At 26.1% G+C, this 18,894-nt stretch overlaps 1 protein-coding gene across 1 annotated transcript; it reads right to left on the reverse strand.

The window, feature by feature from the left end:
- Positions 1-426: 426 nt before the first annotated feature.
- On the reverse strand, positions 427-16,615 carry LOC145844135 (glycine dehydrogenase (decarboxylating), mitochondrial-like). Its single transcript, XM_082951496.1, has 22 exons — positions 16,391-16,615; positions 16,038-16,116; positions 15,779-15,917; positions 14,925-15,016; positions 13,863-14,013; positions 13,443-13,590; positions 12,118-12,172; positions 11,621-11,762; positions 11,018-11,220; positions 9,977-10,116; positions 8,991-9,071; positions 8,619-8,722; positions 7,001-7,189; positions 6,430-6,510; positions 6,054-6,255; positions 5,172-5,321; positions 4,481-4,741; positions 4,009-4,098; positions 3,285-3,342; positions 2,782-2,949; positions 1,433-1,578; positions 427-1,108 (listed from the first exon to the last, which is right to left on the reverse strand). The coding sequence occupies exons 1-22, from the start codon at positions 16,568-16,570 to the stop codon at positions 965-967; spliced, it is 3,003 nt and encodes a 1,000-aa protein (XP_082807622.1). The 5' UTR covers positions 16,571-16,615; the 3' UTR covers positions 427-964.
- Positions 16,616-18,894: the final 2,279 nt, after the last annotated feature.

The following is an 18,894-nucleotide window of genomic DNA, read 5'->3' on the forward strand; positions in this document are numbered from 1 at the left end:
TTTAACAACTTTCTATTTCATAATAACCTTTTGCTTTGTTTATTATTTTTCTAAAATAATGAAGACGTTTTTGACTATTTCAAAATTATTTTTTTATTTTTAATTGTTGTTATTAATGTAACAAAACCGTATTAAGGTTCTGCTAATTTTTAATTTATTAGGGTTGAGGTTTTATACAGTCTTTAATAATCAATTTTTATTGATTAAACGTGAAATGAAAAGTTCAGATTTCTAACTGGAAATTATAATCTTTTTTTTTACTTTTAAATTTTAAATTTGCTCAACCTTTAATAAATAATAACTTTGTTTCTAACTAAGCTAAACAATATGTTTGGTGTTTTAAAGATGACAAAAAAAAACATAAATAAAAATCTAATCCATTTTAAAACTTATATAATTTGTTAAATACATTGTTAATTAAATTGACATTTTTTAAAACAAGTTTAATACGTATAGACATAAAAAACAAATCGACATAAAATAATTCGAACTGTAAATAAAAAATATCATTGAAAACTACAAAAAAAGACACGAATAATTAGAAGTAAAAAATGCTGTAAAAATAAAACATTTTGATGTAAGATCACTTGCAAACATAAAACAACTGGGAATGAAAATTTAAAAAAACGTATGTAAATTGTATATAGTTAAAGGAAATTGCGTAAAACTAACTTATTTACATTAAGACTATACACTATTCTAATTTTTAACTTAATTGATATTAAAAAAACTTTAAACCTTAATAACTTTTGAATATGTTACAAACGCTAAAATTAAAAAATATTTAAATAACAATACCACTATCAAACAGCTTAACTTTTAAAAAATATGAATTACTGAAAACATTTCTACTTTTCATCACATAAAACAATTTTTAAAACGCTTCATCAATGACCACAGAAATTCCATCGAAACATCAATTATCAGAGGCAGCCTTGCAGTTTCAAATTGTTCCGTTGTTACGTCATAAAGCTTCGATTTTCTCTGTTACGTCACACTCGTCCTGGTAGCTGTCCATGGGCGGGCAGGTACAAACTAGGTTCTGGTCACCATAAACGTCGTCAATCCTAGAATTTTGAGGCCACATTTTTGTGTTGTCCACAAAGCCCTGGTATGATATTTAAAAGTTACTTTTCTGGTCGTTTTCAATTTTTTTAAGTATTTGGTTTTATTCAAAACTTTGCTAACTCGTTTTTAAATACCTGTAACCTTTTTAATCGATGTAAAGATAATACAGAGTTCAAAAAAAATTCTCTGTGAAAGATTTTTTTTAGAAAAAAAAACCTTAAAAAAATAGTGTTAAAATATCTTTATTTTTATTAATAGTACTTGTACAACTATTATCAAGTATTCTTATCAAACTTTACAAGTAAAAAATAAAAATTTACACAAAATTGCAACATCTAATAATTCTCAAACTAAAACAACCAACCAATGGGAAGGCGGCTTGGGTCCTGCTGTAGGGAAATTCCCACTTTTTCCCGGCAACAACTTGCAGGGGATGTGGGGAATTTTTTAGTAAATTGTTCATTTTGTCTACTTTTCCCTCCTCTATGTCACGTATTTCGTGGCGAATTTCTGTGAAACAAGTATTTGCATGAGTTAGCAGAAGACTACGTATTTATAAGCTGGTTTATGCATATTTTTAAATTAAACTTGACTTTGCATGTTTACAAAAACTTACTTGGAATGTTATTACAACAATGTAAAAAGCTTCCGAGAACTACAGACACATAAGATTTAAAAATCAACTGTCTGCAATAATTTCAATAAGATAAAAATTGTATGTATTTAATTTATCAATTACTGTAATGTAATTAAAATAACACACCTACAAAGTTGAACAAAATCCACAACACGTTAAGACTAAAGTTATAATGTGTGATGAAAAACATATAAATAGTTAATTAATAATAATCCATTACATAACTGAAATATAAAACTTTATATCGCCTGCCAATAATGTTATTACAATCTGATAACTAATAAGTTAAAACTGTCTACGGTTGTTAGTTCAATCAGTACAAAAATTATTGTGCATAAAGTGAGTGACCAACTTTATTACTCCACAATTTTTGCTGCTACTTTGCGTTATTAAGATTGAGTACATAACTGCTACAATAATTTTTAAGTAAAAGTTTTGTATGACACTATAAAATGTTTTGTTATTACATCAAAAAAATACTGATAAATTAAAGTAAGGTATCTTTTATAAACTACTTCTTAAGTAAAATTTGAACTTACATAACTTTTTCAAATATTTAATATAAATAGCTTTAACTAAGTTTTTCTATATTGTGAGTTTCATAATAATTACAAAAGTTTAAAGTAGGACGAAACATACGGCTCGCCAACTACTAGAAAACCAGTAAATTAACCAATCAGTAATTAGATTGCCAAATATTGGAGAACCAGTAAATTAACCAACTAGTAAATAGAATGTGTATTATTAGAAAACCAATAAAATAACCGATAAGTAATTAGCCTATGAACTATTAAACAACCAATAAATTAACCAATTAGTAATTAGAATGTGTATTATTAAAAAACCAATAAATCAACCAATAAGAGCAGTTTAAAAAATTCAACTAATATTAAATCAGGTTGTGAACTATTAAAAAATCAATAAATTAAGAAATAATAACAGATTAAAAAGTTTTGACCAATAAGAAAAGTGTTGAAAAAAAATTAACCAATCTAAATAACTTAGAGAAATTTAATAAAGTGAGAACAAATCACAACATTGGACCAATGAGAACAAAGCAGGAACAATCAACCAACCAATCAACGCATCGCAGTACCGATCGAGTTCGCTCTTGTCTTCACTCTCCGTGGGTTCGATCATCAGTGTACCGGTGACGGGCCACGACATGGTTGGGCCGTGGTAGCCGTAATCCTGCAGACGTTTGGCGATGTCCACAGCTTCAACCCCGCACGTCTTCTTGAACCCTGCGTAAGTTGTAAAAGTGACTATTATGGTCGTTTCTGGTTTTTATCGGTTTTAGTTTTAGTCATTCTTTGAACCAATTTAGTATTAATTTTTGCTTGTTGCAAAATTTTAGAAAAAAAAAGTTATGTTTTTAACATAAATTTTGGCCAGAGAAAATAATGAAAAATATATTAATAAATAAATGTGTACCAAATAACTAGCAGTGAAAATTTATGTCAGTAAAAAAATGTAATTTTGAATTTATACCATTTATCTTTGGTAAATCTTATAACAAGAACTTAGTCAAAATTAAAACTATTGTTAATACAACTAAATAGTAGTTAATTATTGAAACCTGAAGTATCCAAGATAAATTCGTGAGCTGAATACCCGTTAACTCCTCTGTACATTATCTGAATAAAAATAAAACATTTGTTGAGCACATAATCTGAATCATAAACATTTATTTAGTATATTATCTGAATAATAAATAAAAATATTAAAAAATATCTGTTCAGCGCGTAATCTGGATAAAAAAAAATAATTAGTATTGATTTTGTACACTATTTGAATAAAATTACAACAACTTCTTAAAAAAAATTAAAGTACTCTATTCTGAAAAAAGTATCAGAAAACTATTAGAAAATCAAACGTTTTTTTCTAGTATGTTATCTAAACAAGTAGAATTAAAAAAAACTACTACATTATCCTTAAAATATTTGAAAAGCTATTAGTGCCAGTACCAAACTTAATTTAATTTTAATTGTTGTAAATAATTTTTGAATCAACGTCGGCTGAAACTATTTATTCATTAGAAAATATTTAAATTTACTAGAAATTTTACAAGACTTTAATTTTCACATTTAGTTATTTAAAATATAATTTCTCAAACAAATTAATAAGAAACGTGGTTACTTAATAAAATTAAAACACGTAGTTTAGAAACGTTTGAAAAATACAACCGAACATCATGAAGTCTCGTGAAATTAATTAGTTTTTTTTTTACACTTTATTGTCATGATGTATGTTAATCAATAATAATTAAAAATACACTAACATATATAATTTTAATAACTAACTGGATAATAATCTTTTAGTCTTTGAGCCATGTAATTTGCGTTTAAAATCGCCAACGCAGATGCTTTTCGAAGACCTCTGGCCCCCATTAACTGTTAGTAAATAAAAATATTACAATTTAAGTATTTAAAGTATTATTTTAGTAATAAAGCTTTCAAAAAAAAGAAGGGAAAAATCTATTTTGATAATAATAACTATATTTGTAATGAATAGATTAAAAAACCAATACCTAAAAGAAAATAAAGTTAAATCAAAATAAAATATGGCGAGCAATATAAAGAATTTATGATATAAAACTTTGGAGCAGTAAAGAAAAGTTTTAATTAATTATATAACAATTGTATATTTTATTGAAGACCATAATTTTACAAGTACTGCAAGTTTTATAAGATAAGCAATCAATAAATCTTTTTTTTTTTTCAGAGATATACTTTTATTATTACTAACAAGTAATTGAATAAATAATCAACAAACTTTGATATAAGTCCAACTAATTGGCAATATGCAGGCCGAACCCCAAGTAGCCGCACTCACGACCCCTAGTGGCCTGGCCCCGTCAACCATGGCCGATGTCGGCATGACAACGGGGTGGGTGGGGAGGAAGGGGGTCAAATGTTCCTTCACCCCGATGGGGCCCATACCCGGTCCGCCCCCTCCGTGGGGAATGCAGAATGTTTTGTGCAGGTTCAAGTGGGAGACGTCCGATCCGTAGTCGCCAGGACGACACAATCCTACCTGTGTGACGTCATAATACGAACTAGGAAGGTTAGTAATTTATTTTTAAACTTGTAAAATGGTTGACTTTAATGATTGTTTTTGAAACTATTTTTGAAGTCGTTTAATATGTTTGAAAACTTATTGTGACTTCATAAAGCTTGTTTACTGAGTAATTAACATGGCGAAAAAAAGTTCCTAAAGTAGTCATGATTTTTTTTGTAATGAGTAACTAACATGGTAATAGAAAAATTCATGTTTATTTTAGGAACTTTTTTTATATACATTATTATTTTTTGGTATTCATCACACAATATACAACTTTTTAAAACTATTTACATACTATTAATAGAATCATTTTAAATTAGCAGTTTTGTTCATAAAAAACAAACACTTAAGTTATAAATGAAGTTAATAACATACTTATATATATATATTAAAACAAACAAACCTGTGCGTTCATATTCGCACCATCGATGTAAACCTGACCACCGAAATCGTGGATCAAATCGCAGGTTTCCTGAATATTTTCCTCAAAAACACCGAATGTCGAGGGGTAAGTCAGCATTATTGATGACAAGTTTTCACCCACCTTCTCCGCCTTAAAATACATCAAGATGAATTCAATTTACTTTTTCAGCCTTTAAATAATGTATACTAAGTGCTTTGTTGCTTTAAATGTGTTGTTAAAAACTTTGAGTGTATGTTAAGTGTTGTTAGTGATTGTTATTCAGTTTAGTCTTTCGTTGATTACTGTTCAACTGACAGAGGAATGTGTTTTTCTAAATACTTGTTACTTGTTGATAAAATATTTAACACGTGGCTGTACACCGCACATAACTATATTTAAACTTAAAGAACCACTAATAAATAGTGACACTTTTCTACTTTTTTATTGAAACTTTGATCATTGGTAAGCAGTTTTCCAAGTGGATTTGTGCAGATTTAACAAATATAACAATAAAGTTAAAATGTGATTAAAAAAGTGACATGTTTCTTCTTCACCTTGCAATGGGTCCTTCACCTTGCAAAAAAATCAAGTTTTTTTTCCGAAATTTTACTGTAGACCTAATTTTAATCTTTATTTGGAAGTTCTGGTTCGGATGATTGTTTTTGAAGCGGTCACGGTTAGATTGACATGGAATTCTTAATTTAAATAAACTTATAGGATATCATATGGATTTTTTTTGTGTATGTTCTGCTTGAACAACGTTTAACAGTTTACGCTAGTGACTGAGTTGCAATAAAAACAAAACATGTGTAGTTAAATACAAAAACTTATGACAATATAAGCTTGTTTATTCACACCATATATAATTGCATAGCAACAAACCTTCTTTTTAAGGTCCATCAAGCACACGTTGCCAAGGTGATCAACTTTCACGGGTACGACCTTCATGCCGCACATCTGGGCGCTCGCAGGGTTGGTACCATGAGCTGAAGTGGGTATCAAGCACACGTTACGCTGATTTTCTCCCAACGATCGTTGGTACGCCTTGATCGCTGCCAGCCCCGTGAACTCACCTTGCGCGCCGCTGGTGGTAATAATGTAGTTATATATAATTGTTTATATCACTATTTACCAACATTTTATTTTTATTTTCTAACTGTTTTACATTTTTGAACAAAAACTGTTACATCTATTAATACTATTAAAAATATATTTTAAACTTTACAAATTTCTGAATGAATACACATATTAATAATACCTGTTAGGCTGGAAGCAAATAGAATCGTATCCGGTGATTTCGCACAAATCTCTTTCCAACTCCTTGATCAGTTTCGTGTATCTGTTTAATTAAAATTATTACAATACCATAACAAAAACTCACTGCCTAGCTCAAGTAAACCGAAGTCTCTGGAAAAACATGTTCAGCAACTTTTTAAATTCAAATAAAAGTATTTATTTTAGTTTATAAATGTGCACTAAACTCAATATCCAGTACACAGTAGTGCTTATTAAAAAAATGTTTCATTACAAATTTTTCAAGAGTTTTTTTATAGTACAACTTTTCAAAATAAAGGGCCCGAAAATGATATTTTAAATGGTAAATCTTCTGACTAAAAAAGATTTCTCTAGCTTATCAAGAGACACAGATTGTAGTATACTAGCAAATTTGGACCACTAGTTGAAAACAATTTTTTTTTGAACTAAATATTATCTAATTTCATTAAATATTCACCCTCTAGCAATAAATAAGCTAAACATTATCTAATTTTGTTAAGAAACAAATTTCCTATTATTAAATTAAATCAATCTAAATGTATTAAACAACTAACCCTCTAGCTTGATCCAGTGGAACAAATGGATGTATATTAGCGAACTCGGGCCACGTAATCGGCATCATTTCAGTTGTTGCGTTCAGTTTCATGGTGCAGCTACCCAGCGGTATCATCGAGTGAACCAATGAAACGTCCTTGTTCTCAAGTTTCTTCATGTAGCGCACTATGTTCGTCTCTGATCTGTGTCTGTTCGAATAAACAAATTATAGATATTTGTAAACTACGTTTGTTTCATAAACTGTGTCTGTTTTATTAAAACTATAAATATAAATAATAAATTTGTAAACTATGTTTTTGTCTCAGATCTGTGTTGTTTAAATTAATATTAAATACTTTTAAATAAATATTAATTAATATCATAGAACAATACACATTTTTAATTATGTTTGTTTCCAAACTGTGACTGTAATAAGAAATAAACAATAAATGAAAAAATATTTGTTAACTATATTTATTTCCGTCTGAAAATACTTATCGATTGTTTAATATTCTTATTATCTGCCATTGTTTATTATGTTTTGCCTGTGAGGTTAACACTTTGACAAACTTTAATTACTAATTTTAGAAATTCTGAATTATTTATACGTATTAAATATTTTAATAACAAAAAGTAGCTTACAGTTTTTACTTTATTTGCTTAAGGTCTATGTATATTGCTTTATAAGTTTTAAATTTGTTTTTTAACTTGATATTCTGTTTTTATGAATTTAAAGGGGTTTTAGTTCTAGCTTGTTTTCATTTATTTCTATTCCGTTTATTTTTTAAGGTTTGTATAAGACATGTATAATTGATACACTTTTTTTCATAACTAGTTAGTAAAGAATTAAAAATACTTGCACTTTGGTAACTAATTAATTTGATATAATAATACCAGTAAACAAAAGTTAAGAAATCTTATTTATAGGTTACGTTTAAATTTATTTTTGAAATAATTCAAATAACTAAAAATGTAGTTTTTACTTTTAGATAAAATAATTATATATAAATTATTCGTTTGTTAGATTGTTTTTTAAATAATAAAATGTTTACCAAAATAAAAATACTATATTAGTTTGCTTTAAAAGTGTCAAAAGTAATTAGTTTATTACTTTTAACACTGAAAACATAGTTAACAAACTGAAATCAAAAATAATTGTAAAATAAATAAACATTCAATTAGTATAACAAAGTATAAAATTTTAGAAAAATAAATTACACTTTAAACTGCACTTGTCTCCAACCTTTAACTGCAAAAATTCATAATATTACGAATATGATTCTAATTCAACAAAAAATATTTATATATAGTAAAACTAAGTTTAATAAATTTGTCATTGCTAAACTTGATTGATTTAAAAATGTTTTCGTTATATACTCCAATAAAAAAAGCTATTTAGTTGAATATAAATTAAAAAATTAAGAATTGTTTGCAACCAACAAACTTTTATAAGATTATATTTTTAAATTAACAATTATGAAAATAAGAACTAATATTTTTAATCATGAAGGACCTTATGAAACTTTTTTTTAACTTTTTTAAACAAAAAATTATATTTTTGATCATAAACAACTATTAGAAATTATTTTTCGTAAAAACCTAGCTCATCAAAAATAAATATTTATACTACAAACTAACTCAGAAAAAATAGGATGTGTCAGATATTCCGTTTCCCTTTTAAATTTAGATTCTGAAATGTGACCGTCCAAAACTTTATCTCCTAATTGTTCTGCTATTTCTTCCTATACAATATAAATAATTAGTATAATAATATGTTACGATATTTTATTTCCTTTTAAACAATGAAAATCAGCCATATCCATCTTTTATTTTAAACATAGATTAATAAAATCGGTACAGAATTATAATAAAATATTACAAAAATATTTCTTGAAGTAAAAAACATTTTAAAGACCTATAGAAACAAAACGACTGCATGTTTTAATTAAGTTGCTTGATTGCTACTGAATAAGAAAACATTTTCTACTTATATTAAAATATTGAACTTACTGCGGACTTTTCACATCCGAAAACATATAATAAATCATTTAAATCTTTTTCGGAAACTGTTTCATCCAAGGACACTCCGACCTGGAATTTATTTGATATTTAAATTATTTTCTATATTATTAATGTAAAACTTTTTTTTTTAATTAGTTGTATCTTTGTACTGCTTTCGGTAAAGACATAATTTGGTAAATACATAATTTGCAAGTTATAATTATTAAATAAAAATACACTTTTTATTTTTGAAATACTTTATTTACAACAAAAACTATAAGTATCATTTAAGATAGACTGACTCTATTTTGATTTTAAATTTATCAACGCAGATCACTTCTTTTTAATGAAGTTTAATCGAAAGTTGTTTTAATTTTCCACGAAATTAAATTTTCAGACCAGTGTAATCATGCTAAATATGACTTTAAACTTTCATACTAAAATGTAAATCACAATATATTGTATATTTGTTAAAGTTTGTAAAAAACCAAAACTTTCTTATTTACACAAGAGCTTTTAAAAATTGCCAAGGGAAATAGCAAAACACAGCTTTTAAAATTCAAACGTTCAAGAGAGCTTAAAAAAGCCAATTACGCAGACTGTTGAGAGATGAAAGCGACAAAGCAAATAAAAACCGGCGTTCATAAATATTTTCTCCTTACAAATCGCACTTCACACACCCTTCTCAGTTTCAGCCAATTGAAACGAAGCATTTTAGTTACAACAAATTAAAACGCTCTGTCTTACTCTCAGAAGGTCACTCAAGTACGTTTACTTGTTTTTGTTTACTTTTTTGAATATTTGTACGTTTAAAAACAAAAACAAAAAACAAGCCCGTCTACAAGTAAACAGTAAACAAATAGTTAAAATCAAAATTATATACATATCAACTTATTTACCTTTAAATTTTGCGAAAAACAACAAAACATGAAATATTTAAGTTTTTTATCAATATATAATTTTAAAGAAAAATTTTAATTATGAGTTTATCTTACCCTGCCGTCATTGAACATTCTCAGGTTTATTTTCTTTTCCCCGCTTCTCCTGTAAATATCGTGGATACCAGAAGTTATCACCACCTTCAGAGTGTCGAAGAACTGATTGTGTGTTAGGTAGTGGCCTGATTCTCTTATACCTGTTATTTATTTTTATTATTTAATTTACCACTAAATTATTTTTGTTGGTTTTTAAACTGATATATTCTTAAACTCTTAAATAAATTCTTAATCAATTTTATTTACTTTTAGTACTGATTAGGGCTAAATAATGGTTTAATAAATTAAATAAATTTGAAGTTAAATATTTATCATGACAAAAACATGTTTTACTTGAAAATTCAACAGTTTATTAGACAAAACTACGCAACAATATAAATAAGTAATACTATTTGATGACTAAAACATAGTAAAATTAGTAATTAACTAGTAAACCTATTTTACTATGTTTTAGTCATCAAATAATATTACTTATTGGTTTTGTTGTCGTTGCGTAGTTTAGTCTAATAAACTGTTGAATTTTCAAAAAAAACAGTAATTAACAATTAGTTGCGTGAGTCATAATTGTTTAAACATATAAAATAATTCCTATGTTGTCACGTTTTAGCATTATGTAACAAAATTTTATATAACATTAAGCTACAGCCAAACATAGTTTTATTTTACTTTTTTATAAAATTGAGCAAAATAATAATTTAGAAAAACTAAAAAAAATATTTTAAAATTAGTTGTTTATTCATTTTATACTGTACTGTTTTTTTTTAATTTCATATGAAAATCATTAAACAACCATTGTTAATATAATATAAATTAGATTTTATTAGTTTTTAAATGTACTGTTGCAGACATTATACTTTAGTAAAAAAAAAGAATACATGCAAATAGGTATAATCAACATACTAACAACAAAACATCGGGAACGTCTTCAGAGCCTAAGCCTGGACTTTAGCATGGCATGAGACAAGCTCAAGTAAACATAAAGGTTCGATCATAAGGCCACAAGTCGTATAAATTTAAATAAAAACACAAACAAATATTCACCTTGTGCAAGTATCAACGTCCCATTGTGAACCCTGTTAGCCAGATGCCTGATTCCTTCTGGTCCGTGGTACACTGCGTACATTGCTGACATGTTGGCTAATAACGCTTGTGCAGTGCAAATATTACTAGTTGCTCTCGCCCTCCTTATGTGTTGCTCCCTCGTTTGTAAGGCCAACCTGTAAGCTTTTCTGCCGTCTACGTCCCTGTGTTGTGAGGTTTTATGTGAGGGGGTTTTATTATTTATTATAACATTTATTTGGAGATTTTTTAATTTAAATCAAAATTGTGTTTCGCCAAATTTTATTTTGTTTTGTTCAAAAAAAAATTATTTTTAATAATCTATCGCCTAAACTTTTATGTTCAATTTAAGCACAGAAAAATTTTCCTTTTTTGAACTGCCGACCCCTGTTCTAATGATGCACTCAGGTTCTTTGAAATATAATATTTACCATCAAACAAAACAAATCTAAACAAAATTACAAACCATAATAAATTATAAAAACTATTAACCTGATAACGCCCACCATTCTACTATAAGTTGACACTACCAAAAATTTAACAAATACTAAAATAAATGATAAATAAATTTAAACATTCTCAAACCTAGTAACGCCAACCATTCTGCCGGGCATCAGCCTCTTGAGTTCATCTTTGACGCTGAAAAATGCAGCGTGGGGTCCTCCGTAGTTTAGGGGAACCCCGAATCGTTGTGATGACCCCAAAGCGATGTCGCAACCCAGTTCGCCTGGTGAATTAATAATATAAGTTTAAAAATTATTTTATAACTCTTAATAGAGGGAAATATATAAAAAATATCTTTGCGTTTTCGGAATTTTAGGTTGTTCTTAAAAGTATTAAAACGATTTTAAACAATTTTTAATATAAACTTTGTATAATGTGCTTTTTTTAATGTGAAATTTTAAAAACTCATCTGATGATTTAAGCAATATAAATTATTTATTTTTTATTTAAACTTATCTGGTGATATTTTTATTTTACGCTCGATAAATCATTTTAATTGTTTTTTTAAAACTTATAACTACTAATCTAACTGGCGATTTAACATACTTATAAAAATATATAATTATTTATCAATCTACCTGGCGATTGGAGAAGTGCCATGGCGAGTAAGTCGGTGGAGCAAGCTACAAGAGACTGTAAAAAATATGTTTTTTTTTTATAAAATAATATTTCAGTATAAAAAGTTTTTAATCTGAAATCTGAAACAATGTTTTATCAATGTAAAACTTTTTATATAAAAAATATTTTTTAATTAAAATTTGTGAATAAATAACATTTTAGTAAAGAATATTGTGAAATAAATATATTATATAGAAATAAATGTTTACTTTTGTTGAATTAGTCAAACATAAAAGTTTTTGTAAGTAGTGTAAAATTTAAAAAAGTAAAATATTGAAAAAAAAAATTCAACTACTCAAAAATGATTTACAGTCAAAAAAAAAATTAGTACTTTTTGAAAACAAGTATAATATAACATTTTCATTGTGGAAAACAAACTATGTACCAAAAAGTAAATGCGTGGTATTTCAAAAACTGTTTATTTATTAAAAATATCAAAATCTATGTGTATCAAAAACATCTATGTTATAATTAAGAACTGCTTTATAACATTTTTTTAATGAAAGCAAAGTTGTTACTGGAGGAAGTTAAGAAACGTATTATCATTATCATACAAAAAATATATGGTTAGTTTACATAAAGTTTTAAAATTTAGTAAAAAGTTATATGAGTTTATTTTTTATTAACTTTTTTGCATTTTTATTGACAAATAAAGTGATATTTTTCTATAATTTTTACTTGGTTAAGTTTTTTAAATTCAAACTTGTAATTTAATCAACCCATTGTGAAAATAACATAAAAAATTTATAAAAACTTTTAATATAAATTAATTTGATTTTCAGATACAGCTATAAAAATTTAAATCTTAACACTTAAAAGAATAGGATAATATACAACTGTATTCTAAAAAGTAATAATTTGTAGAATTCATCCTAACTAGAGATTTTGTAACTATGGGTACTACAACTTAATTGTTGAAGTTTTTTTTGTACAACCTTTTTTATTAGTTTATCTAAAAAATTTTTTTTTTTTTTGAAAGTTTGAAACCATTTTAGTAAACTTAACAGCAAAAACTAACTGTCTTTTCAACATGTTTCAACATGTCTCTGACAAACTAAACTAACTAAAGAACATATAAACCATTCACTTGGAAAACTTATAAACAAAAACTAACTGTCAACAACTATTTTTATTACATACATTTAAGTTTAAACTCTTTTATGCTTTTTTAGTTTAGATTTTAGTAAAAAGCATAATAAAATACCGCAAACTAATAGCTTAGATGTGTGATGTGTAAAAAAAAAAGTAAGTAAAACTAATTTAAATTTATAATAAACAAACTAACACCGTGTATGTGGGCCTGCTCAATAATATTTTCAAAACCAAACACCCTTCCTTCAGTGTCGGGGTACTGAATGAGGACTCCTGCAAAATCCCTGCATGTGAAGTCCATCTGGTCCAATCTCTCAACAAATATCTCTATTCCTATCAGTCTGTGTAAATATTGTAAAAAATTGCATTATTTTTATGTATTACACCTGAGAACAGTGTTTTTTCAACAATACATCACCAAAACAAAAACCTGGCAACTTAAAATAAAGACCATTAATATATATAATTATGTCTATTCATAAAATTAAAATAAAATTTTATACTTTTCACATTTACTACAAAAGAAATATTTATTTGTTTTTAATATATTAACAAGAAAAACTGAAGAATTTGAGAAACTAAATTATCATAACACTGTTTATTCATTTCATACCTGGCCCTTGTCCTGACAACTTCTAGTGCTTGTGGGTTAATCTTGTCGTGAACGTACATCTTTCTTCTCTTGTTGTGGCGGAAGCACAGTGACACAGCTTCAGCAGCTGCGGTTGCTTCGTCCAGTAAGCTGGCGTTGGCGATCGGCAGTCCTTAAAATGCCAACATGTGTGACTTTTTGAAAAATACAGGTTGAAAAATTGGGTTGAAACTTTTTTGAAAGTAAATGTACAGGTTAAAAAATTGTGTTTGAAGATTTTTTGAAAGAAAGTAAACACTCCAGGTTGATAAAATGAATTGAAACTTTAAAAAGAAAATATTTGAAGAAAAACTTGGTATGAAACCTTTTGAAACAAAATATTTGATAAAATTATTAATTTGAAACTTTTTTGAAAGAAAACTTTGGTTTCAAATGATTGGTTTCAAACCTTTTTAAAATAAAATACACAAGTTAAAAGTATGGTTTGAAACTTTTTTGATAAATAATATTGTTTTTAACCTTTTTTAAAGAAAACATACTTATAGGTTTGAAATATTGGTTTGAAACTTCTTTTAAACAAAATATTTGATAAAAATATTGATTTGAAACTTTTTTTAAAAGAAAATGCACAGGTTGTTTAAAAGATAATAAGATATTATGGTTATTTTTTCTTTTGAGAAACTCTTTAAAATATCATGCTATATTGGTATACTCTTATTTAGAAGACACACAAAATTTGTTTTAATTATTAAAACATTGGTAAGTAAAACTTTTTTTTGTTTTAGTTTTTAAATGGTTATATTGTCCTACATTCTTTTTAATGTCTTTAACTTTATAAATTATATTGTTGAATTCCTTTATTTCCTTTTAGATATATATTGTTAAAAGATTTTTTATTGGTTTTAAAACAATCTCTAGCTTAAAAAAAACTCTTCCTTTTGTTTCTTTATCGCTTTTTTGCTTAAAGAATTTAAGGGCAAGATTTTGACAACCAACAAAAAAAAAAAGCTGTTTAAATGTTTTTTTATAAAAAACTAAAGATTTTGTACTTTGATATATTAATTTTAAATATATTTAATTTACCTGTCATGTCAGCAATCATGGTTTGGTAATTAAGCAGGCTTTCAAGGCGACCTTGTGACAATTCTGGTTGGTAAGGAGTGTATGGTGTGGACCTTGATAAAATAATAGTATTCGTTTATATAAAATAAAACGTTAACTTATTTCTTTTATTACTAGCACTAAACTAGTTTTACTTAATCATAAAACAAAAATTTAAATATTAATGTTTAGTCTTTTATTTTTAATAAAACTTAAGTATAAATTTATTTCCTTAGTTATAAATTAAACAATTTTTCCACGTTATTGTTAGAAAAATATTTTGTTGTGCTTGAATACTATTTGCCACTTGATTTAAAAATTTAAAGAAAAACTACTGATTTATAAGTTGTTTTAGTTTATTTGATAATATGTAGTATTTTTTTGTTATCTTTACTGCAAAAGATATTGAAATGTTTTACATTAATTTTATTTTTACTTAACAAATGTTTTGCGCTAAAAAAAAATTACTATAATACAACCATACAGAGATGTTGGACTAAAAATAAAGAGACTTGTATGGTTTTCAGCCAGGCTATATTTCAGCTAGGTTTAAATAATAATCTTAGTATAAATTTTAATAAAAATTACAACCATCAGTTTTTTAACAAACTCCTTCAAGTATGAAAAGTTTTTAACTGTAATGAAAAATGTAGTGTTAAAAATCTACTCAGGACAATAAAATTTTACCAGAATATTGTTTTCAATCAAACCTATAGTATTTATAAATTATAAATATAGGTTATAATTGAAAACAATAAAAGACCTCTATTTCATATGAGGGTATAAATACATTCCATCATAGTTTTTGAGTATAATACATATATTTTAATACATACCACCCAGGGTTCTCAAGCATGTTCCTAACAATGGTCTGTGGAACGGTGCAGTTGTAGTAACCCATTCCAATGTAAGACCTCCACTCGTACTTGTTCATCTTTGAAAAGTAGTCGAGCCTCTGGAGGACTTCATTTTCACCTGAAAATTAGTTACAATCCTTTATTGACAATTTTGTTGAAAAAATTTTTCAAAAATTTTAGTCACATCTTAATGGTATTTAGTGACCAATTTTTATACTTATTATTAACAAAAACTCACAAACAGAATCTTCTAAATCCAGTTCTTTGTCTAGTAATATTGAGTTAGGAACGGTTTGTTTTATTAGTTCATTAAGGTCCTGAAAAAATGTAAAAAGATTAAACTACTTAGTTGTTAGTTGTAAGTTTTTTATTAAATACAGGTATCTCAAAATTTTAAGAATACAATTATATTTTACTAAACATTTGTCAGAAAAAAAGAGATAATGATCCAAATTTACAATTCTTTCTAAATTATACTATTCAAAATTATTTTGAGTGATCAAAAATTTGTCAAAAACCTTAAATAATTGAAAGATAAAAACTACAGTACTTACTTTAAATACCTGTAAATTAAAAAATAGTCTCACTAACAGAAACACCAATTGCTTTACACATTTCTTGTTGTTGCTTCTTGCACGGACCATTGTGTCTTGTGCTGAACTCCTCATGTTTTGGAAAGACGTGCCTGAAAGTGGAGACCAGCCTCTTTGTTGAAGAAGTTTTGTTGGAAGAGCTGAGCAGCCGCGAGCAGACTTTTGAGGTTGAAGACATCAATCACAGTGTGGCTTGTAATTTACAAAAAAAATAATATCTTATAGTGCTGTTAAATTAAAAAAGGAGTAAAAACTGTTGAAAACTTAAGTACGGCACCAAGTTTGTGTTTGTACAGGTTAGAAAAGTTTTTTTATAAGTTTTAATTAAATGACCAACAGGACCTTGAAACACATTGGACTGTTTAAATAAAACTTTCATACTTTTATAAAATAAGATCATGAAACTAGTTTTTAATCAAACAAACTTCAGTAAAGTAAATAAAATATTGATGTTTATTCTAACATCTAATTTATAAACAGTGTTTTTTGCTTAATAAGCTACCAGTAAAATTAAGTTAAAAAAAACATAAATATCTGTATTTGAAAAAGATATCAGTTATAAAAACGTATAAAAAACTTTAATTTTTTTCAAAACAATAATTAATTAAATTTATTTCAAACTTATTAAACAAACTACTATATAAAACATCTACAAATATAAATTGCTAATAAAACTTTTTAAACCATATTTATAGTTTTATAACTAACAATTATTTTTCATTTTTGTCCTATTAAAAAAACAAATAAAATAAAGTAATGAGGTGTTAACTAATAAAAAGCTTCAATTATTAAAACAAAAAAAAGTTTAAAAAAAAATTATTAAACCTAGCTACACAAAAGAAAAATTTATTGAAATTCATTTAAAATAAAGCATAAATAAATCAAATTGTTATCAACTAATGACATCTTAAATAGTCAAAAACTATTCTGTCTCACTTTTGTATAAATCACCTTTAGTTACTAAACACAAAACTAGCATATTAAACTTTTTATAAGAAGTGTTGAAAAGTTGCACATGACTAATGCGTTGCTGCTCAGTGGGGAAAAAAGCATTTCTGCTTGCATAACAAACATCCTACCACGAATGCTGCGTTTTCATTGGCTGAAACGCAAAGGCGGTATTTGAACAGGTTTTAAACTGGTTTGAGCTCGACGACTATCAGCTGATATTCGTCATAATCACAATAACATCTACTACTACAAGGTTTACTAGTTTTTTGTGGGTTTACTAGTGTTTTGTGTTGTTTTTTTTGTAAGCAGGAAAGCTTTAAAATTGATTGTTTAATATGGTTTGAATAAATTGTTTTTTAATTTAACTTTTATTATAAACATTAGTTTTTTAAACATATACAAACTCTGTAAAAACATTAATTTTATTTTTGACTTTTATCAGAGGTTTAAGAGAACTTCGAAAGAAAAGTTAGTTATATTAATGAAAATAAACAGGTTATTTTCAAGCTATTTAATAATAAAATTTTCATGATTAATTTTGTTTATGTTTTATTTTAACATTTTTGTGTGACTAATAATGTTTCAATAACTGTTATACAGTCTGTTCGAGTAACAAAAAGCTAAAATAAAATAGTTTTAAACAATATTCGCGTGTCTTACTTGTCACAAAAAACATAAATAAAAATGTTAAAGTATTTGAAGATTAGTCATTTTAATCTTGACTATCATGACAAAAAGTAACTATTAAATGACAACTGACTATTAGTCATATAATAAGTTTAATTGTTTCAAATAAGCTATTACTTACGATTGTCAATTTTAGCAAACTTTTAAAGTAAAATAATACTGTTTTGAAGTAAAAACTATGTTTTGAGATGTATATGTTTTTTTTAAATTTAAGATTGAACTAAATATACTTTTCAAAACTGTTAAAAAAATAACAAAAATATTAGACTTTGTTTAATTTTTTTAAATCTGATATTTAGAGTGTAATGAAGCTTAGATAAAAAAAAGAGCTAATGTACAGTTGTGTTATTAAAAGTGTTAAAGAGCCTCGCTTTTTGATAATTTTTATCATAGCACAATAAACTTATCGTTTTCAGACTAATTTATTCTATAATAGGTTAATTTTTTAGACAAAAAAGTACCAAAAATCTTTAATAAATCAAAAACAGGTATTATAACTACGACTATATTTTTTCAAATATTTTTTGTCCAAAAACACAAAGATTACTTGAACAATTGAAATACATAAAACTATTGACATATTTTCAAAATAGCCTTTAATTTTGTATACACTTTCTTACAATAAATTTGCAAACAGTTGCAAATTTCCTTTCAATAGTATTTAAATAGATTTTTTAGTTTTCAAGCAGTTTTAGTTCTAAATGTTTTTTAATAATCACTCAATTTTATTTTTTTAAGAGATACATATTTCAAAGAAATAAGTATATTTTTTCGCCAAATCAGTTTAAACTTGGAAATAAATATCTAAACTGCTTTATGAGAATGAAATAGTTTTTTTCAAATGACAGTTTATTAAAAAAAACA

This window comes from Thalia democratica, chromosome 9 (genome assembly GCF_965202585.1).
Source record: "Thalia democratica chromosome 9, ktThaDemo2.hap1.1, whole genome shotgun sequence".
Taxonomy (NCBI): domain Eukaryota; kingdom Metazoa; phylum Chordata; class Thaliacea; order Salpida; family Salpidae; genus Thalia; species Thalia democratica.